At 44.2% G+C, this 22,374-nt stretch overlaps 1 protein-coding gene across 1 annotated transcript; it reads right to left on the bottom strand.

Moving 5' to 3' along the window:
- Positions 1-556: 556 nt before the first annotated feature.
- Positions 557-1,882, bottom strand: LOC120842349 (piggyBac transposable element-derived protein 1-like). The gene is made up of 2 exons (XM_040213416.1): positions 1,408-1,882; positions 557-1,314 (listed from the first exon to the last, which is right to left on the bottom strand). Exons 1-2 carry the CDS (start codon positions 1,880-1,882, stop codon positions 557-559), a joined length of 1,233 nt encoding a protein of 410 aa, XP_040069350.1.
- Positions 1,883-22,374: the final 20,492 nt, after the last annotated feature.

Here is a 22,374-nt window from a genome sequence, read left to right as displayed (position 1 = left end):
TCTATTTCTACTGTAAAATTGAGTAAGCACCGGTGGTACCCCAAAGCGTCTTCTGTAACGTGGTGTTGAGGTGAACTGATAGCGTTTCAAAAGTGCGACAACGACACGATCAGCCTTCATAACAAGTGGTGGAATAAAAAATTTTAACACTGACCATTTGTCTACCGCCTGCTATGTGATCGCTTCATGCCGCAAAACATCCTGGGTATTTTTAAAACACATCAGGTGTCTGGTAGCGGCTGTTTCCAAGTTCCAAGCATCAACAATCATGATCAGAGTGGTCGTCTTAACCCATTGCTTCCCAGTGCAAAAACTAGTGAGCGTATTTGATATTGAATATAGGCTCATTGAACACAAATATAGACACAGGGACCGAAAAAATCTTCATAAGTTATAAACATTGTCTACTATAGCTTGTTGCATATCTGCAACAATGGGCAGTAAGTGAATATCTCAAAACATGTGCCATATTTAGGATGTGTTTATTTTATCAAACAAGGCGAAGCAGGCATAAACAAAACACAGACAGACATGTTTTCTAGCATGTCTTGGTTATCTAACTTCGATGGAAACCAACGAAACAATTCCGGTCCTTGTTTATGCACAAGAGAACATTGCACTTAGAGCAAGCGACGTAGCTGTAGCCTCCGGTGCACAACTTGCATCTGTTGCGGCGGTTCATCCAAATGAGCCAATGATGGCTACCATCCCCTCTTACGTCGCGTGGAACTTCTGGTGACGCCCGCTTCACCACGGGAAGATTCTCTTGAGAAGGGCGGCCAGGTGGACGCTTCCTGTACAAAACCAAGCTCGTGGCAAGGTCAGCGAGAAAATCTCGCAGTGGCATTGAACCTTCCCTGTGCTGCAGTGAGTGACATTTGTGTAGAAACCACGCATTCACTGCAGCAATTTTGACACTGTGCCAAAATATGTACATGTACCCCCGCTTGGAGCGTATGGAAAACATGTAGCTGTAGCACACCTTGTCTAGCAAGTCAACGCCATCCATCAATTTGTGGTACTCAGGTACAATTGCTGGACATTCAACTGAGATGTGAGACTTCTCTTTCTTATCATACATCTTTACAGAGGTGACTGGTTCCACACCAGTGCAGTTAGAAAGAAGGGTGACCGCTCTGTTGTCGAACCACTTTACAGCTATCATGCTTTTGTCACCACATGATGCGACACGTGAATCACACGCGCCACGACCTTGCATCTTCATTCCCTTCTGATCCATAAGTTTGCACGACTGGAGTCTGTTCTCTCTTACACTTCCAATGTACGAGACACCCCTCCGCGTTAGCTCGCAGACTAAGTGCGGTCCCGTAAAAAAGTTTTCAGCAACAATGACATTGTTGTCTCGGTCAGGGAGACTTGAACACAACTAAAGCACAACTCCTGCACCAAGACCCAACTGATATCCTTCTTGATCTTCGTAGACTCCCTTGCTGCATGCCTGGTAAACGTCAAAGTCGTAACAAAGTCCAGAATCGCAAGCACGAGCCCAGAGCTTAAGGCCCCACTTGCACTTCGGCTTGTGTGGAAGGTACTGACGAATTGGCGACCTTCCTCGAAAAGGTATCAAAATTTCGTCGACGGATGACTTGCATTCCTGAGGTATTTTTAGCATGTTTTCCTGCAGTTCTGAGAGCCATGGTCGCAGCTTCCAGCATTTGTCGTATTTCACTTCGTCTGTTGCACCGTCGCTGTCAGCAAAATGCAAGTGACCAGCAATCTTCTCAAATCGACTGCGCGACATTATCTGTGCAACCAGCTCATAGCGGCTTCCATGTTCCCAGTAGGCACGTACATTGTGCATATCCACAAGTCCCATGCGAAAAAACATTCCTAAGACCGAGGTGAGCTTTTCGACTGTCATATTTAGTGTTGTTCCATGCTTCCCCATATAGTAGTTGTTAGTTTCCTGAACAACGTGTTCTAGCATGTTCCTCGAAACAAATAGGTCAAACAGCTGCTTCGCTGCCAGGGGTTCGGCAGGAGGCAGGGGGAAATCATTTTCGAAGACTGTGCCAACTTGGTCAAACGCACATTTTTTCCACGTGTAGCGTTTGTTTGCCTAGGTTCTTTTCAGGTCCCCCTTGGGAACCCCCGTCTGAACATCAGCGTCAGTGCTCTCGACGTCTTCATCGCTGCTATCTTCAGTGATTGAGTCGCACTCTTCACTGCTGCTTTCACCCGAGAGGTCACTCTCGTTGCAATCGATGTTGTCCAGCAAGTTATCCTTGCCAAGGAATCGCTTTGGTCTTGTCTTTGGAACACCATAGAAAGCCGAAGGTGCAATGACGGTCTGTAGTTGGGAAAAGAACAAATTACCAAGAGTGCAACAACATCCCGAAACGACAGCTGAATTATGTTACCTAACCAAAAAAAAAAAAATTGTAGCAAGAATTTAGAAAAAAGTGAATGTTGTATATGCAACAACCGTGTGAAGTGACACTCACTGCCCACTGTTGCACATTTGCAACATGCCAGGAATAAAACATATCCAGCTTCATATGATGTTTGGAATGCAAGATTCTGCATGCGATGCATGCGAAGAACATTGCTAGAGGCCCCTCCGGTGATATAGAGCTCCTATTTTCAGGTTTAGATGCTTTGTGGAAATGTAAACATACCTTGTTTGGGGAACTCCCGCCCGGCGTGGGGGACGCCATTTTTAAAGAATTTCTACGAGCACTGCGCTGCCCCTAGTGGCGAAATTCTGAACTTTTTGGATTGAGAAATGTCCACTGAGAAGATTACTGACAACCTTTTTTCTCAGAAAATGGGCCCGATGTTTCTTTCTTCAGCTGTCGAAGTCTGTGTTGCAGATATGCAACATGGGGCATTTTATATATATATTTTTTTTAATATTTCCTTTTCTGGGTTATATTATTATACTCTATCAGCGGGTGAGTAGGCATGCCATTTTATTTCACTAGCAGTAATCTGAGCTGGTCTCTCGGCGGCTCTAATTTCAACACCAGTCTGAACGTTCACGACCCTAGCAATTGTCGATTGCCGAAATGGTCATTATTTCGACAATTGTTTTCCGTAATTACGCAGTAAAAACATTCACAAAAAAATTTTAGCTGCATGCCACCAACAAAATTGTTAAATAACGTTTTCCAAGAATTTATTTGAGTAAGACGTTATTGATAGTGAACTAGCTCTGTCATCGAAGCTATCTGTGTTGTCGTGTTGCCGGCCCGAAGTTCGCTCAGCCAGCGATCAGGGCAACACACGTTGTCCAACATAAGTAGCTGCTGTTTTTTTCGCCGAAAGCTGTAATACCGAGGCAACATTTTAGTTGTCGTTTATGTTGTTCTGCTGTTGCCGCGATGTGACAGGTTTGTCGGACAACACGGGGAGCGAGCAACAAGTTGCCAGACTGTTGGACAACGTGTTGTGCTGCTGTTGCCGTCGTGTTGCCTCAGTGTGACAGGGCCTTCCGGCGGCCGTTTCCGGGTTGAGCGGCCTCGCCGTCGATGTCGCCGTAACCGCACGTTGCATTATGGGACGTTTCCCATAATGACGTCACACGTGACGCCACTCAACCAGAGTAAATTCTTCCGCTAAATTTAGCGGAAAATTTTAATTACTAAGTTTAGGGGAAACAGTTCCCGACAAATTTTGCGTGAACATTGTACCTTCGTGATCACACGTGACGTCCCAAAATATTCGGGTGGGCGAGTTGGCTATACATACTAATTACAAATAACGCTAAGACATGGGCAGACGAAGAAGTGGACAGGACAGGCGCCAAGTCATAACTAACGATTTTATATACAACGAGAAAGAAAAAGGTGAAGGAACTGGCTGGTTTCAAAAAAAGGAGAACTTTGTATCCCTTCAAAAAATAATACCGTATATAGTCAAATGCAGTACCTTTGTTTAATTTTTAATATTTTTGTTTTGGTCAACTGTGTTTTCGTCCTATTACTGTAACAATTTCCTTTCTTAGAACGCCCCAGCTAGAACTTTAATTATTTTTTTTCTTTTTTCAACACCAGCCACTTCCTGCGCCTTCTTCTTCACGTAGTATATAAAACCGTCAGTTGTGAGTTAGCACCTGCCCTGTCCACTTCTTCAGTTTGTTCTTGTCTTAGCGCTGTTCGTAAACTTTGTGAAGTACCGTGTGACGTCACGTGAAGGAATGTGACGTCGCTTGAAATTTAGCGAAAACCTTTTCCGCTAAGTTTAGCGTAACAATTTCCCCTCAAAACTTAGCGTGGAAATTGATGTCACGTGACCTCAACAGCAATTCAGTTTCCCCGCTAACTTTAGCGAGGAATTTTTCGCTAAACATAGCGGGAAATTTAGCCAATATTTCCCGCTAAATGGCAGGGGAGCGGGAGATGAGGATGGGAGGAGGTGGAGGGGCATACATTGCCCTCCACTTCCTAAAGAGCTGAGCTCTAGTTTCGCGCAACAGAGATTCGTAAACGTCTTTCATTGATTTGGAGCGGTAACGTTCTAAATTGGTTCACTCTTGTCCCTCCGACTTGAAGCAAAAACTAAGAGCCATTTGTGCCAATCTTGTGCATCTAACGCGGCTCGCGGTGCGAAGATCCGTATAGTTAAGTTGCGAGAACTCAAGCGACGCTTTACTGTCGCATCATTGGGGCTAATCTTTTATAGTGTCGGCTGCCTGTCATTGAGAAGGCTGAGCGGAAATCAGTCGTGTTATTCGTTGACGTCGTTATTGTTGCCAAGGTTATAGAACAATAAAAGGAAACTTCAATGTGCGAACCGAAATCAGAAACAAAACGAGCTAAACAACGAGTACACGTGCACATGCCATCCAGTTGGAGCAATTCATAAAGCTCAAAGTCGCTCAGAAAGGTTGGAGTAAACGCACACTTGTTATAGACACTCGAAATGTACACAGAGTTTTGTACTTTGATGATTTGTTTTTGTATTCGACAGCACCTTTGGATTGCTGTGATGCTCATTGGTTTACCACTTGGACAACTGGACAAACCCAAAACGTAAATATTCGCTCATATTGTTTATACGGTGTCGAGAGCCAGAAGAGGTAGGCAAATGATTCCCATGTTGGCGAATCGAAATGTTAATATTGAAAATATGGACAATTTGATTGGCTTTGTCTTTTAGCTCGACGTTGCCGTAGTCTTGAATTTTACACCTTTATGAAATCCTTTCAAGCGCTTTTTTCCAGACTTGCGGATGTTCGTGGGTAATAAATTGTAAGGGCCACCTAGCCGGCAATACTGGCGGTACCTAGGGCGTGATCTCTCCGCAGAAACAAGCATGAAAATATTATGAAAATTACATCAAACAAGAAACGTGGAAAACTGGGAAGAAACACGCATTCTATAGACTAGCGCTTACCCGCAATTGATCGATTTTCGACCTAGTGGATTAAAAACACAAAAAGAGAACAAAAAGGGGAGAAAGTTAAGTGGCTATGAATGTACTACTGTGTGCTTTGTTATATAAGCCACGTGAACACCGCTTGCTGAATTGGCTATGCCTGCTTAAGTTAGAAAGAGCATAATCATTGTTCAGATTGATGCTGCGTTCTGAAAATACACATTAAGTGCGCGAGCGACGGGTCTTATGAACTCGTTTTGCTGACCATTTGAAAGCTTTTAAATTAGTTTCATGACGTTGCCAGTCTATTCTTTTGACCTGCTTGCTGAGGTGTGTGCGTGCTAGTTTAGTTTTGTTTCATTTAGAAAATACGAAATAACATCAATATATTTGTTCTTTGCATTTAACGAACCAGTCAGATCTACGTTCTGATGAAAAAAAAAATACTTACGTTGAGAAAATTTTGTGGTACATCCGCAGTTTATTAACTTTTCTTTCTACCCTTATGTTCTTAAAAAAAAAAAGCAGACAAGGGAGTTTATTTAACGCCGGCGATGAATTGAAAAGCTTAAGATTACTTCCAGGTCATTGCATGGTAACACTTTGTGTGGCATAATTATTTTTTTTTCTTTTTTAGGAATGAGTTATACGCCCGACGTTATTCTCGAAGCGAGATTTATAGCCGCCTTGGCTCATCAAGAGTAGGTCGCAGGACGTATTACGAGAAGGCATTCAAATTGCCATACCTCGACACAATATTTGAAAATTACGACAGCAGTGCTTGGCCAAACTATTTGGATGGTAAGCCACTACCTTTCATTATAGTATGCACATACCATATAAATTTATAAACAGATACATAAATATATGTAGACACTATATCTCCAAAAGACAATGAGTTCCTGCACCAGCTACGTCATACATTGTGCATTTATCAGTACCCGAAACTATGAGCGCTTTCGTAAGCGGTTTTTAGTGGAAGGAGGTTCCTAGGGGGGGGGGGGGGGGGGGGGGGAGGGGGGGGGGTTGTGTGCGTTGGTCTCATGGTTTGTAGAGTGGCCCAATTTTTTAATCATGTCAAGCGAGCGTCGACCGCCGGGATGGCCAGCGCCGTGCCGCGGAGGCGTGCGGCGATACGGGAGAGATTAAGCGCGTGCGCACAGATCCCTTTCTGGTGGGAGCGTCGTCTGCTAGGCTATTCCGTTGATCGCACACAGCCCCTTCTCCGTAGCAAAGGAGAGCAGAGCGCTTGCAATGTCGAAGTGCACCGCCAATATGCCCCTCCTCTTGGAATCAGTTCACCATCCTATTGATATTAGCCTGTGTAACCCCGACTGTTGTTGCCATATCCTTTTGCGTCATGCCGCCCATCGACATTCTCACAGAACGTTCTCGTGTTTCTATGGGCACTCGAGGAGGCATAAAAATGTGTGCGCGCCTGCTGGTCAAGGAAAAGTGCGACTACCCGGCTACATAAGCTAGATGACTATAGCAACAATGCAGTTGTTGCTGTAGTCATCTAGCTTATATAGCGGAAACAACCAAGCGGAAACCCTGTCTATACTCCGTTTTACTTTGAGTTGTACCGCTGCCGACGCTAGGAGCCATCCTGGCTAGTTCATCGCTAAAAGTATGTCGCGTGGCTTTCCCCTTGGGTACTACCGCATGCAACCACAGGTGGAAGAACGATGTCACGGGGCAGGGTGAAGGCATTGGATTCGTTTTGGTGGCGCGTAGCATTGTCAGCAGTATATAGGTGAATGCATCGTTGCATTCAGTTTGTCGCGTCACCGTATTTTTTTTACATTTTTGTTGGTTCACAAATGTAAACGCAAACACGAAACGAAAAAAAAAAGAAGAGTAAATTTAACTCGAGATGACACGCGGTTTATGCCACGCATGAGCAGTATCACGCAAGCAAGCGCTGTTCAGGTTGTTGTTTAAAGGCGGTTAGCTCTGCCAGCAGATAAGAAACAGGGGATGTGTGCGTTCAACAAAACAGCCTGGCAGACGACGCTCGCAACGGAAAGAGCTTTGTGCGCACGCGCCTAAACTCTCCCGTGACGCAGCATTTCTCCGCGGCACTGCGCCGGCCGTCCCGGCGGTCGACGCTCGCTTGGTATTATTAAAAAATTGGGCCACTGTACATCACACCATTTTCGCTAAATGCTTCTTTCACGCGTCATAAAAGTACAGTAGCCTCGCGATAATTCAAACTCGGATATTTCGTACTTCTGGTTAATTCAAACAAATTTCAAAATTTGGGTTGTCCCACTACGTTTTTAATTTTTTCATAAGCCGCTTTATTCGAACGATGTTTTCGGGTAATTCATACTTTTTGATCTCGCGACTTGGTTGAACGCGCTTCTTTCTGAGCCTTAAGTACACAGCTGAGAAGCAACACCCGTGGAGCTCGTTTCCGCGGATGTTGCTTCTCCTCAGTGCACCGACGCTCCGTAAGAATCGCGCATAACGGGGCTAAAGCAGTAGAGCAGAGGAGTATATAAAGATTGTTTGGTAAATGCGAGGGAGCCGGCAGAGCTAGGACGTGCACCAGAGGCAGATAGAGGGCTTAGCATGCTCTCTTGGCCAACCAGAAGCCGAAGATAATTCCCTAACGGTGGTAGCGAGAAACAGTTTTAGTAAACGCGTAAGAGTTAATTGTAGTGACTCTTCATGGTTGAAAATATGGTGCGCCTGATGTTTCAATTATGATCATGCGAAAGATGTAACAAACGAATGTTCCACTCGAAGTCTGTTTTTCTTGAACGGACTCGGACCGCTTAGACGGGAGATTCCCGTCTCTTGGCGACTGGCGAACCGATTCCGTCAATCCTTCTGCTAGTCGAGTATGCTTTTTATACCGTGTATATTTTTAAATACCTTCCACCCTAGTTTTGCATGACCGTGATTGAAACATCACGTGCACCATATGCTTAAATTCACCGAGAGGTACTCCCGATGAACTTATTAGTTTTATTTCTCGCAACTCCCGCGAGGAATCATGTATTCGTCGCTTCTGGTTGGCCGGATTCGAATTTGTGAAAATACACTGGAACGCACCCAGGCCGCTTTCGGCCAATGGCGCCTACTCATTTGTCGCTTATACTTCCCATTATATGGTTTAAATCTTTCTATATAGGGCTCTAAAACAGAGAACACACGAGCGACAAAAACAGGCGCTGCGCAGCAGTTTCCATAGCAACTTGTGTGGGCGCTGTGACGTGGCGGCATGGCATATCACTCTAAAAAAGTTTGTACGTCTACTTTCACGCGCAAAGCCCGGGGAGCCAATCACCGCAACTTGCGGAGGCTGCTCAGCGAATGACATTGCCGAAACATATGCTTAGACCAAAAAACGCAGTCTGAGTTGTGACATTAACTCAGACTGCGTTTTTTGGTCTAAGCATATGTTTCGGCATTGTCATTCGCTGAGCTGCCTCCGTAAGTTTCAGTGATTTGCTTTTCGAGTGTTGTGCGGGAAAGCAGACGCACGGGCTTTTTTTAGAGTGATAGGTCCACGTCAGAGCGTCCGCTCAAGTTGCTATAGAAATACCCGTGCGACGCCCAGTTTTTATCAGTGATGTGTCCCTATAAGGGTATATGGTACGCCTATTTAAAGGAAATCATCAGATATTTGTTTTGTATGTGTAACGATCCACATAGAAAATCATATTTTATCTTACAACATATTTAGATGAACTTGTGATAATCCAAACCTTTTATAATTCAAACAAAATTTGTGGCTTTCTGAAGTTTGAATTAATGAGAGTTTAGTTTACGGTACGTTTAAGATTGTGCCTTTTTAAAGCTCTTCGCTTTAGCCGGTGCTTTGCTGTCCTTTCAAATCACGCTATTTCTTTCCATTTTTTTTGTGTGTGTGTGATGGCCTGTTAAGGAAAACGAGACTCAGGCACCCTGTGGTTCTTCCGGACATAGCCATACCTAAAGAGGTTATAAAAAATAAATGTATCCACCAGATCTTAATTTTCTCATATTCATTAAACCACAAAGATATCGATTCCTGAGTATTACCCGCAAAATATTACGACTGCGTTTTATAAACCGCGTTTGAAATGCGTGTCCATTGGCTTCTCTGAACTGACCATGCGAGACCCTTCGGCAGCATGAGCAACAAAACGTCACGGTAGCTATGTAAAAATGCTGAACAAATCTTTAACTTAATTTAAGGTTGGAACATTAAATTTTAGTAATAAAACATCCGGTTATTTATTGACGTTATTGCATAAGTTGCACGGTACTGCATCACGTAATCGCGACATAGGTTCGGTTTCAAACACATCCGGGTTTTCTGTCGTTCGGCAACCATGGAAACCATGCTGCTCGTCCCGCCGCGGCTCGAATTTGTTGTGGAATGCGGCTGGGGAACCTGGTTGTGGCGTAGAGTCATAATAAAGCATAAATGAAGGAAAAAATATAATCCCGAGATGATTCTAAGCTTCCGTTTCGGAAAGAGGGACACGCGCACGTAACTTCTCGATTGCCAGCACTTTCCTTTATTGCATGCTAAGGGCAAACAACGAAGCACAGAATCACTCACATATTTACAAGCTGTTGAAAAAGCGCACCGGCCACTTAACTATGGATGCCGATGCAATAAAATATGTTTAAACACTAACTGCTCCAGGATTGATGATCAGTCATTTGGTTCAGGGAGCGCGTCGCGACTATCAGCACGTACGGGTTGGGCCGTTTATTTTCGCGGGTGCAGTCCTAGGACGTTTTAGTTTTCCCACGACTGGCGTTATGGTCGTCATTTTTTTCAATCGATTTTCCTTTACCACCATCTTACCCAAGATTAACTTTACATGCAGCTCCTCAAGTACGTCAAGGCGATTTATTTCACTTGCATTCCCGGACTTCTCGCTCTTTTTTGGCGACCTGATGAGCAATTTACTGATCGAATCGTGAACATATTCGCGGCTCGTCATTTGACAACCGCATCGGGACGCGGCTCGACGGATCGAGGTTCCGACTAGTTCCCCGATGCTCTCCTCTGCCGAGCGTACGGCTCGAAACCTAAAATCCGACCACGGTGTGATAGGCGACGAGCTCAAAGAGGTCAGCCATCTTGGAATTATTTCAGCATATCAGACGTCAGATGTTGTCCATTGACTTGCTTACCTGATGTCATTATGGCGCCGCTGTTGGAGCGATATCTGACGCTTTGATTTCGCCCATCAAGCCCGGTCTACGTCGCTACCTATACTCTATTTCACCTTATGATGTACCGCAAGAAAGGCTATGGGCGCGAGCTCCTTGCTCTAGGGCACATCTCGGCGGCACAAGCTCTCGTGCACCAAGGGCAGCTGCCAACGCTATGAGCTCGCGATTCCAGCCTTCGCCGCGGTACAGCATAAGATGAAACGGAGTATAGTGCGGACAACAAACATTTCCTATTCACCGATATTTGTTTGCAAACAAGCTCACTACCACCCCCTATCGGCGGACCCCTGCGCGCTTCCGGTTTTCCTCTTCTTTTCCATTTGTCTCTCATCCTTTTGTTATTTGCATTACTTTGTACAATGCACTGATGTTCTTACAAACCTACTACAAAAACTTCTCTGAAGGAAACTCTTCTTACCCGACAGCTCTGCGTTGCTGAAGAATAAATAATTATATTACCGGAAGTCTACTGGGGCACCAAATACAGTGGCGCCCCCGTGGTATCAACTCCCACCGAATGTGGTGAATTGCTTAGCTACCATGACGTATTTGTATAATTGAGGGAGAAGCTCCCAGGAAAACTGAAGTTATATTTTTACGCTAGTAAACGAATCTGGACGATCTTACGAATGGCCTGTTGGTTATACATATAATAACGGACAAGGATTCCAAATATTATTATTTTTGAAGAAAACGCTATACGGCTCTGTGAACCTTAAAATGTGACCTTTACCCTGCTGAATGCGTCTGGTGCTCTCTCGAATATTATTAGCTAAACTATAGACATGCCTATTGGTTAGCAGAGTACAATCAATGTTCACAGTGAATATATCATCGCTTCTTGTGATGTCCGCAGGAAAACCTACAATTGTACACGTCAGCATCTACATAATCACACTTGGCCCATTCGACACCGCCGAAATGGTGAGCCTCGTCTAGACCATACCTCTGTTGAATATTCCACTTCTATATGAGCAAACTTTGATACGTAAGATTTATTTCGAGCGATATTTATAACCTTTAGAGCAAATCTTGAACGTATTTATTTTATGTGGCGTTAAATTATGTTGCTTGATTAATTATACAACAAATTATGCTTTCTTAGTTTGCAGTATTATAAATAAACTTGGCCTCATCATTCTGTAATGTTCCAAAGTATAGTAGACCCGCTAATTAACAGTATATAATATTTACGTAACAACAACATTTCATATACTTTTACGATCGCCGGACGAGTTTCAACACCTTTCAATAAATTAAAATTACTTTCTTAAAAACGTAACCTTTCGTTTTTCTTATAGGACTACAACTTGGAAATATATTTGCAGCAGTCCTGGTATGATCCAAGACTAAACCTTTTTCGCTTCGGTGTGAACACTACTCTTTCTCTGAACGGGGCGGATATCGCTCCTATGATGTGGAAACCAGACCTCTACTTCGCTAATGCCAAGCACTCCGCGACTCATGATGTGACCATGCCCAATGAACTCGTCGATATCACTCCCAAAGGAGAAGTCTACTACAGCATGAGGTAAGCGTAGTTCTTTCTGCCATGCATGCAGACCACCGAATGTCCGGAACGAGTATCAATTTTAAAATCAGCGAACACTCGGTCTGTTCGTCTTCGTTCTTTGATTTGTAAGCAACGAAGCCACCATAAGCTGCGGCAGACATGCCACATGATCCAAAACGTCTTCGGTACGCGGGAGGAGAGTTTTTCCAGATGTTGCAGTCATGCCGTCGAAATACAGGGTTTCACAAAAAAAAAAAAATAAACAATTATAGAGTTGTTTTGTATTTGTTTTTACCGTAAAAATAAACTAGGCATCGCCGAACGCTCATTCTCCGCCCAAAGGTAGAGTTAAAGGTCACAACCAGATGCCAAAGTTTCAGCCCGATCCGATACCTTATTGAAAAGTTATGTGATTTTCAAAAAAAATTCAATGAGAAAACTGAGCCCATTTTCGCTTGCTTTCGGTTTCTGGTACCACAAAGCATCATGTATTCGCAAACTCCGTCGGCCGCCATTTTCCCATTGAAATTGTCAGAAAATCACTTCTAACTTTTTATTAAGGTATCGGATCGGGCTGAAAATTTGTCATCTGATTGTTACCTCTAGCGCTAGCTTTGGGTGGAAAATGAGCGTTCGGCAACGCCTAGTTTATTTTTGCAATACAAAAAAATCCTTTTTTTTTTTTTGACACCCTGTACTTTTACGTAAACCTCGAAAGTCAAGAAGCAACGAAAAGTCCCACGAAACATATCCAGAACGGCAACTTCACTGCAGCGTAATGAAGACGTAAATAAGACAAAGACGTCTCGCGAAACGGACAAAAAGCGCCAGCTTCGACTGTAACGTAAATGGGACGCCAAGCAGATGAAGACGTCTCGCAAAACGGACGAAGAGGCGCAGCCGCAACTTCGCCTACAACGCGAGCGAGACGCCAAGCAGGTGAGACAAGCATCGGCAACGTAACGGCGCAACGGTACAAGGGAACACAAGAGGAGATGTCGGCCAAGAAGTACTTTGATAATCATACTCTCAACGACTCGTTCAGCGTGGCATGCAGCGTGCGCGACCATGGTTCCACTCAGTCTTTAGCGCTGGGAAGAAGCGCTGCGCTCGGAGACTGCTTTCACGGCCGTTTCCCGACATATTGGTGGACCATTTCGTAGTCTGCGGAATGTTCAAGTCGAGCCTCAAAGTCGGTAAGATTTATTGTCCGTCATAACAATGTGTGTAATCATTTGGCATAATATTTTTTTTTTTTTTTGCTTTTAGAAAAATAAAAGTAATCCAAATCAAGAACCTACATGTAAACGTATCGACCAGAAACCCGTACTCCTATAACTCAAAGATTGTGTGCACGGCTAACCGGTTAGTTAACAGGTGGAAATTTTATTACTTATTTCCATAAAGACACGAAGAGCTTCGCGTGGGAAAACATTGTACGAGAAAGTTGAGCCGCGTATAGATGACGTCATATTGAGATAAATAAGAAATGTTCTACCTGTTGACGTTCGAAAACTGTTTACTCGTGGTTAATAGTTTCTATTTTATAGCATTGTAATAATCTATTGGAGCTTTTACATCCCTGTCAAACTGTAAAATTATATTTCAAAAACATGTTTGTGAGGAACATTGCTTCTGGGAGACCCAAGCATGCTCCCCCGACTCGGGCTACACCAGAGAGCCCCTCATTAAAATTAGGTTGTGTGTATGTTTACACAGCCTAGAACTTGGTCTGCCTACAGGGCCGACGAGTCTTCTAGCTGTAGATGAGAAATTTAGCCAGTGCCGTACAACCGCTAGCCTAGGGTCTTTAACGTGCACCACGCAGTGGAGATACACGACCGCACGCCGGTACAATGCTCATCCAGATCGAAACGGGCAGGCGTAGGAATTGAACACAGGATCCTGGGTTCCGCGCAGAGAGCCCTTTAATTTAGTTATTTGCTTGCTTCGCGGAATTCCTTTTTGAATCAACGCATAGGCCATTTCAGAGTGCTATTGTGTATATAGATTAAAGGGGGCCTCCAACAATATTTGAGCATTATGCAAATTTTATGGTATTACTTCAATAGTGGTTTGGGATACTCAGAGAATAAATAGTTGCCACGAAGTATTAGCGCATCATATTTTAATTCGATCAAGCAAAAACAGCTAAACCTCCGGCGACGTGCCGCAGTGTGCAGAAAACGCGGGGCCAGCCACGTCATCGGGTTACCATTTTGAGATTGAGTCGAAATAACGCGCATCACACCGTAAACCATCGTTATTCTTCAAGAAGGCGTTTTTGTTGAGCGAGAAAGATGGCAAATAGAAAAAAAAAATGTTTCCAACCTGCAGCAACAAGGATTTAAAAAAAAATGAACACGACACGCCCGCTACCCAGCGGCTGAACCAGCCAAAAACAGCCGGCGCGCAGGCGCACTAGCGCATTGGGTTGCAGCCCCCAAGTGAGCTCCCAATTCGGACATCGAGATGTCGGCGAAGTTGGGATCAGTCGGAGCGTGTCCAAGACGCTTATTACTGCGATTTGAATCTGTCGTTCTTGCCGTGTGTCATGTGCTTTTCTCGCCATTTTGTTAAATGACAATTCTGCGCTTCTGTTGGTTTGCACGTCCGTGCACTAAGAAACTTCTAGGCCTGTAACGATCCTCACCCGCTTTCACGGGGTGTTGGGAAAAAGCTTAGAGCTCGATGACGAACCAAAGGTACTTACGATTAGTTAGAATTCAGGACTAAACGCGCATGAGCTATGTACGAGCTACATATGAGCATCTTATTTCACAGGCTAGTCGTACGCGCCGGCTGTCGTTTCCGCTCGAGACAACATTTGCCAAGTGTAAGGGTAGTAGCAATGTGCGACGAAAACAAGAGTTGAAGCCCGGAATGTTTACTAGGAGTGCGCTTCAATTTCAAACACGTGCACACCGTAATTTAAGGATCATCCACTGCCTAACGCGGAAGCCTAGCTAAAATTTCAGTATACGCGGGCAATCTGTGAGGAGGTTGCCGCGAAACGCGAGTACATCACGTCTGTACAAAGTCGCGTCCGTCAAGGGCGGATGCCTTGACGGACGCGACTTTGTGAAATCTTTTTCCGCAGACATTTGCCTGATATTCAGTAGAAAATAATCGATTATTTGCGCTCGTTATCCCCATCATTCGCTTCTTTTTCCAACCTACTGCGGTGCATCTCACTGCCACGAATCGCTGCTTCGATCCCACCATCGTGCCGGACTCTATGGCGGGGCGCGGAGAAGTGGACGACGAACAACTTTCTTCGCCGGCGTGCTCCTAGTAAACTAAAAACAACCCTGGTTCATTGGTAACGCCGATCATGCTGGGAGCTTGAGGCTACGTCGATCCAAGAAGCTTCGGCAACTTTGGGAACGATGCCTACACGTTCTCAGAGCGGCAGCTATGAACCTAACTATACTCCATCCACCCTTAAGCTGAGATAGAAGCTCCGCCTTCAGCGCGAGCTTTCTGACCTTGCTAACACAAGTGTGAACGTGCAGACACGCGCAAACAAAGCACTGCAGAAGCCGGCGAGCTCGTACTGACGGCGGGGCCCCTAGTTTCAGCATTAGGTGAACGGAGTATAGAAGTGAATTGGCCAGCAGCTTCGCTCCAGCCATCCAATCATTCAATTCGACCGATTATGTCAGAAAGCAATTATATTCGGCTTTATTTTTCTTTTTCGTAATTTTAGTTTGCTTATTACGTGCGAAATAAATAGAATTTCATGAAAAACACATTTTTCCTCCATGTTCCTACGCTTGATTAGGTCCGCAACAGGGCGAATTTCAAACCAGTCCGAAAATCATTGGAGGGCCCATCTAAGAAAGTCAGTTATTCGTCGCACCGCGATTGGTTCCTGGTTTATCTTAGTGTGAGGTATTAGATACGACAGGCGACGTAGTCTTAATTAGATGGTCTGGCCTGACCATTTCCTGTCGTCCTTAATTTGTCAATATCATTAACATGGTGAATCAATAACTATAGATGAATCTATTAAATGCTACTCAAGAAAATTCACCATGACACTGAAAAAACGTAGAGTCTAGGCAAAAATAAAAGTAAAACGACTATCGTCAGGCAGGCTTAATATGCCGGTTTCGAGATAATAGCGTGTCGTCGGCTGCACGATAGGCAACATATATGCCACATCGGTGGCAGGCGCGAGCCGAAGGACCAAAGCTACCTGCTGATCGCGTGGGACGACATTGTCGAGAGGAGTGCACGCTACAAAAAAGAGGCCGGAATATTAGAACGTTTTAGAATAACGTACCCAATTTTAGCGCACGTTAGCGCTAAATTTAGCACCTGCATTAGCGCACGCTACTGGAGAGAGTTTTAGAGTAGTGTTTTCCCGCCGCGACGAAAAGGCCCCAGCAACTCACGCATGAAATGGCACCAGGATACAGTCACAATTTTCACTTCACACACGAAACGCTGTACCTTGAAATAAAACAAGTGTTTTGGCTGTGAGTAACATCTTAGAATTGCTTAAACATGAGAAGGCGACGCGAGCGGTCAGTACATGAGACACCTCGGCAAGAGGTGTCTCATGTACTGAATTTCGCACACCTTACCTTCGACAAAAAAATGTTCGCGCGTCGCAAGCATCAAGTTGCCGGAGATCGCTGACCTCCTTTTGGTTTTCCAAACCGAGTGCATTGCCGTTTCGTTTTGAAAATCGCAGTCGCCAGAACGCCGCCGACGTCGCCCTCACGACGCCTCCAAAGCGGCCGCAGCAATGGTACTCGGTGCCGCCATTTAACTGCGCTCGCCTTTGCTTTAGCTAACTTGTCACCACGAATCCTCCTTGTAGGACCGCACAGGCTCTTTGCGTACGCACGCAATGTCCGCAAAATAGCGTACGCTATAATAGCGCACGCAAAGCGCGAAACGTGGTTAGCCTTCGACGCATGCGCAGTGGCGACGACGGTATTCTTTGCGTACGCAAAGCTTTAGCGCGCACTTTTCTAAAACTCCCCATTTTATGCTTTGCATCGTCTAGCTTGACGGCCAAACACAATTGTAAAAGGCTCGATATAGTTCGATATTTTCGGCGCGGCCGCCAACGGCTGTCGGCGCTGCTGCACTAGCCCCGGCGCGCCAGACATGCCCTTCTCTACAGACCACCGCTATCGCCCTCATGCTCTGGGACTCCGGGTGCTCCTGAGCAAGTGCGGCGTGCCAGGCGAGATCGCGAAGAGCGTCCTAGGCAGGCTAGCCTGGCGTATGCCTGGGGCGAAATAGAGCAAGGCCTATTTCTCCACAGTGCCACCGAAGCGCGCCGGCCGCCATTTGTTGCGATGGCTACGCCGAGGCGTCGGACTGCAAAGTGCCGGCTCTTCGACAACGTGACGTAACCATAGCGCGCGTATCCCGCGCGCCTGCGTTACATAGAATTATATCGAGCCCTTAACATTGACCCTCGACGCCCCCACGTGCGGCAGTGATAAGACGAAGAAATTATTGCTTATCTTACTTACCATGCAGGTGATCGCAACGACAAGGGTTGGCAAGGGCTCCACGTTTCACAAATTAATAAATACTGTTTTGAGCGGTTCATTTAAACCGGCATCTTTCATTTATTAAAGCCAGCAAAGAAGCATACGGTATACAGTAAGGCATAATGGCGGTGGCGTAACGCGATCAACTCGTGCAACGTATTGTATAAATAGTCGAGACCGAAGGCATTTTAACGTCGATCTAAAGAAACGACCGCAAAAAGGCGGATACCTCTACAATTCGGCAACGTAACTTGAATTAAGCCCGAAACATTAAGTTACTAAGAGAAGACATCGGCGCCGACGAAGCCTGTATCGATGAACACTACAGAGGGGCTCGTCTAAGCGAAAACATTGAACACTTCGACTGCGGCACAACCGTTGGATTTTCACGTCACGCAAAAACTTACGCGGACAAATGGAATACTGGAACGGCTTTGCTACGTAAACCCTGATAGGTAAAGAGTAGGAGATCACTGTGAAAAACCGGGGTCCCCACCCGCGCGCACTGCCATCTTGACGAAGGAAGTCAGTATTTTTACGTCATTAATGCCATGAGAACGGCCGGAAGCAATCTCCTGGTGGAGCCATATGAATTCCTTTGAGGGTCATTTTCCACTGGATTCTTGATGTGTCGCCGGCCATAGACATTCACGTCACCTTGGAGGCACACGATGGCGGTAAGGACGGCAAACAACATCAGTCTCGTTGCTATCATACGCACTTTTTGTTTTCTCACGAAGTCCTGCTGACCATCAAGGCTTTCAAATTATTCAGATGACATTAGTCGCACCTACGGTTTTAACATCCAAGAAAGGTGACAGGTGGCTTTGTGACACTAACCACAACAGAGTGTTTGTAAGATGTGCATGCTGCATTAATGACGATTGTGCATACTAAGGGCTCCAGGCGCTTTAGTACAATGTAAATTAAAAAAAAAGATATCACGACATACAGATTTTTTGAAACCCAGACTACATTTAGATGATGCAAATCAAGCGGTACAACTCAGCAAACACAGCTGACGCTGCCATTAACCCCCCTTTAGATCCTTTCTTTTCTTCTTCCTTTTTCCCGATTTATTCAGGGGTCAATTTCCGTATTGTTCTTCCTTTTCTCCTTTATTCAGGGGTTAATTTCCATTAATGTCCTATCGTTTCAATTTGGTCTTTTAAACATTTTCGAGCAATTTAGTTTTAATTTATTTTTATTTTAATTTATTTTATTTTAAATTTGAGCATTTACGTTTAATTTTTTGCTCTCTTTATTTCAATTCTTTGAAGCTCACGGTCGTAGTGTCATGGGCATTTCATAAATGTTCGTTGCTCATTGAAAGAACTGTGTGCGTCAGTGTTCGTCCTTCATGTGTTTCATTCTTTCCGTGTATTCTGTAGTTTTCAACGCGCTCTCCTACGTGTACTTGACATCGTCGCCAGGTTTTACTTCTGAACTCAAGTATGGCCAGAGTTCTATGTTGGGGCAATAATACAAAAGAGTATGTGAAAGTTTAGAAAGTTATTGAGTGAATGTTAAATAATTAGTTAATTAGTAAATTAACTAACACTTCTCGTTTGTCCCCTGATGTACATCGCATTAATCAACGTTATTCAGATTGAACTTTTTTTTAATTTGAAGTATTTTTTTATGTTATTATTCGTCATTTGTGACGCATCCTGCATACTGATCGCATCATGTGCTTGTTTTGAACAGTCAGCAAAACTAATGTAGCCAGGCGTGGTTCCAAGCGTCATGCTTTTTGCTTTCAAACCTTTACGGAAGTAAACTTACGAGATGTGTCTGCTGCCTGAGCAAAACTCTGCCACGACCAACATAAAAAATAAATGTATTTCAACTCTGTTAAAGCAAGTTGCTTGTTTCGTTCTTAGGTTGACACTGGAGTTGGCTTGCTTAATGGCTTTCCGACGTTATCCGCTGGACATTCAGCGATGTCCATTGACGCTAGGAACATGTAAGTAGAATGCCATACTGAAAGTCGCTGAAAACCAACCTATGATTACCAGAGTTTTATTACCGTTTCACAGGTGTTCCAAGTTTCGAACTCGGCAGACTACCAGGAAGCTGTCTATCCTAAGTGTCATTTAATGCGGATACCCCATTCACACGGTCATAACGGTACCTTCAAAGGACATCGATGGTCCGCGGCGAATAAGTTCACGATCTTCCGAATGCGGCTTGAGTTCGCGACCCAAGAGCGCGGCAGAATCGTTGATCGCAAAGAGACTCATGTTAAACGCAGACTTGGAAAGTAATTGGTTAAAAGTAACGGATTACTTGTAATCCGCTACTTTTCAAAAAAATTTTGTAATTGCGACGTTGCTTTTTTGCGGCAGTAATTTGTAATGCAATTTTGTGTCAAATATTGGTAACGCATTACATTAATTACTCGTTACTGTTAAAAAATACTAACGTAAACAGAAACTGAAGCAATATGAGCAAGCAATTCAGCAGCATAATGATATCAAGCTCAAACAAGAAAAAAAAACAAAAAAAAACATCGTGAAGAGGAGAATAACTAAAAAGAAAACGTGTTTTTTCTTTGTATGACCGGTCATTAGAACTACTAGAAAAACATGCACGGATTATTCAAATATGCGAAAAGCAAAGATCAAGACTAAAACGCCGGGTACGCTCTGCGTGTTTCCATCGTTTTGCATCATGTTTTTTTTTTAAAATGCCCTTTGTGTTTAGTTATTTTTGATTTTTACACGGCTTGAAAGGCCAGCTTCGAAAGGAAGCTTTCGTAGATCGGTTCCTTACCTCAAAATCCCCTAGCAGCGCTAGACGCTGCTACTAAGCATGCGCACTGCTAGCTTTGTCTGCAGAATTCCAGGGATTATTTTCGGTCGCCGTAAGCTAGCGGGATAGCTAGTGTGGTTGCAGCTTCCGCTGCCTTGTCAGCTTAAGCTGGGGTTACCCGCTTATGCATCACACAAAAGACAGTCTGCAAACAGATTCGAACGCAAGTCGCCACGAGATCCGTGCTTCGAATGCCGCATGGCACTGAGTTAAAGAGAAAAAAAACTTGGCACGCGGCATTCGAACCACGGAGATCGCGGTGACTGATTCTTGCAGACAATTTTTTGTGTGATATATAAGCAGCGTGACTGTCTTTGGATGGGAACGGAGTACGCCCACATTCTTTCTCTAAAGTACAATAATATATTTTTACAAGGACTACCCTAATGCAGGCGTATGAAAAATCAAAAGTTGCGTTGTAGAATATTTTAAAAAACGAACTTCGAGACTGTTTCTATTGTTTGTTTGTTTTTAGTTTACGAGAAAAGTAACTTGAAAGAAAATTGTACTGCAACGAGTAAAGTAATTCTTTACTTTTCACCGAAAGTAATTTGTAACGGTAATCCATCACGCTTGAGGCTCGGTAATTTGTAATTATAATTCATTACAATTTTAAGGTGACGGTAGGGTGACCACCTTCCTGCTAGCGAAATGCGGGACACGCGAGGCGGGGTGGAGTAGAGAAAATTTATTAACACACACCACAAACCAAGGCTCTGTTAACACATTTAATATCTTGTGCTGCTTATGCATCTGCTAATTGTATCGCAGAAATTAAGCTCAATTATTTTTCACTCCCAGTGATATATTTTTTTATATCAAATGTGTTATGAAATGTGCCGAAGTTGAAAGCATAAATCGACTGTAGCAGAACTCGATGCATCAAATGGAAATAAGAAACACTAAATCCTTTTCGGGTTATTGTTTTCTGTCAACGCTCAATCTTATCAACATGGTCCTACACAAATTTTAAACATTATGTTAAAAATGTGTGTTTTTAAAAATGTGTGTTTTTTGGCCCTATATTGGCTGGCAGTATTGATAAATAAAAAAAAAGTTCCTTTTCGACTGTTGCAAGTTGCAGGCTTTTTGTCTTGTGTGGCTGTCTTCACTAAAACAAAACTCCACACAACCCTTTCGTATTGACACGGCTATTTCAAAATGATTACAATATATTATATTGAAACTTTTGGAGTGCAATTTTTCTTAAAATATTTTGCCATCAAGAGGAGAGGCACAACGGAGCATGCGCGTCGGTTCTTTTACAAGAACGACGGTCGCTCGCTTCCCGTCTTGGATAGCAAATGATGTACCAACGCGATTCACACGACCACCAGCAACCTCCACGCTTCCCCGTGCTCCGTTGCTCGGCAGCGCCATGAGTTGCAAAGTAAATTTTACTACAGTATAAAATGTCGGACATTCTGAAAATTTGGGAATTTCTTGCCGAACGCGGGACACGAGCCCTCAATGCGGGACAGTCCCGCGAGTCGCGGGACGGGTGGTCACCCTAGGTGACGGGCGCAAGTCTGTGTTAAAGGCACCTGGTGCCGGCCGTACTGATTCGGTATACACCTTTTCTACGTGGGCGCCGTCATCTTCAATTCGGGAACTTCCCGTATGCGTGAAAACATCGCTTTCCTCTCGCTTCACCAGTAGAACATGTTAAAAATTTAATTCCAACCATTATTCCTCCTTGTTATGTGCTTTTCATACTTTTCTTTCTTTTTCCGGATTGAAATCGCTTACTTTTTTTTCGGAACGCATACCGGATATAGGGACAACGTGGCTGGGTACGAGGCTAAACGAAGAAGGTGTATAAGTTGTTTCTCCTACCAAGCAGATACGTCTGTTGCAAAATCAAGTTTTAGCTTTGTGTATTTTTTAAAACCAAGTAGTCGCAACTAAAAAAAATAGAAACGACTACCTTACAAGGAGTAGTTAATGCGCCGAGAGATTGGGGAAGGGGAGGACACGTGTGCGCGCGGGGGCACCAGAACG

The sequence above is a fragment of the Ixodes scapularis genome, unplaced genomic scaffold (assembly GCF_016920785.2).
Source record: "Ixodes scapularis isolate PalLabHiFi unplaced genomic scaffold, ASM1692078v2 PGA_scaffold0__279_contigs__length_252992795, whole genome shotgun sequence".
Taxonomy (NCBI): domain Eukaryota; kingdom Metazoa; phylum Arthropoda; class Arachnida; order Ixodida; family Ixodidae; genus Ixodes; species Ixodes scapularis.
Note: the sequence above shows the minus strand (reverse complement) of the source record. Positions and strands in the feature narration are given on the sequence as shown.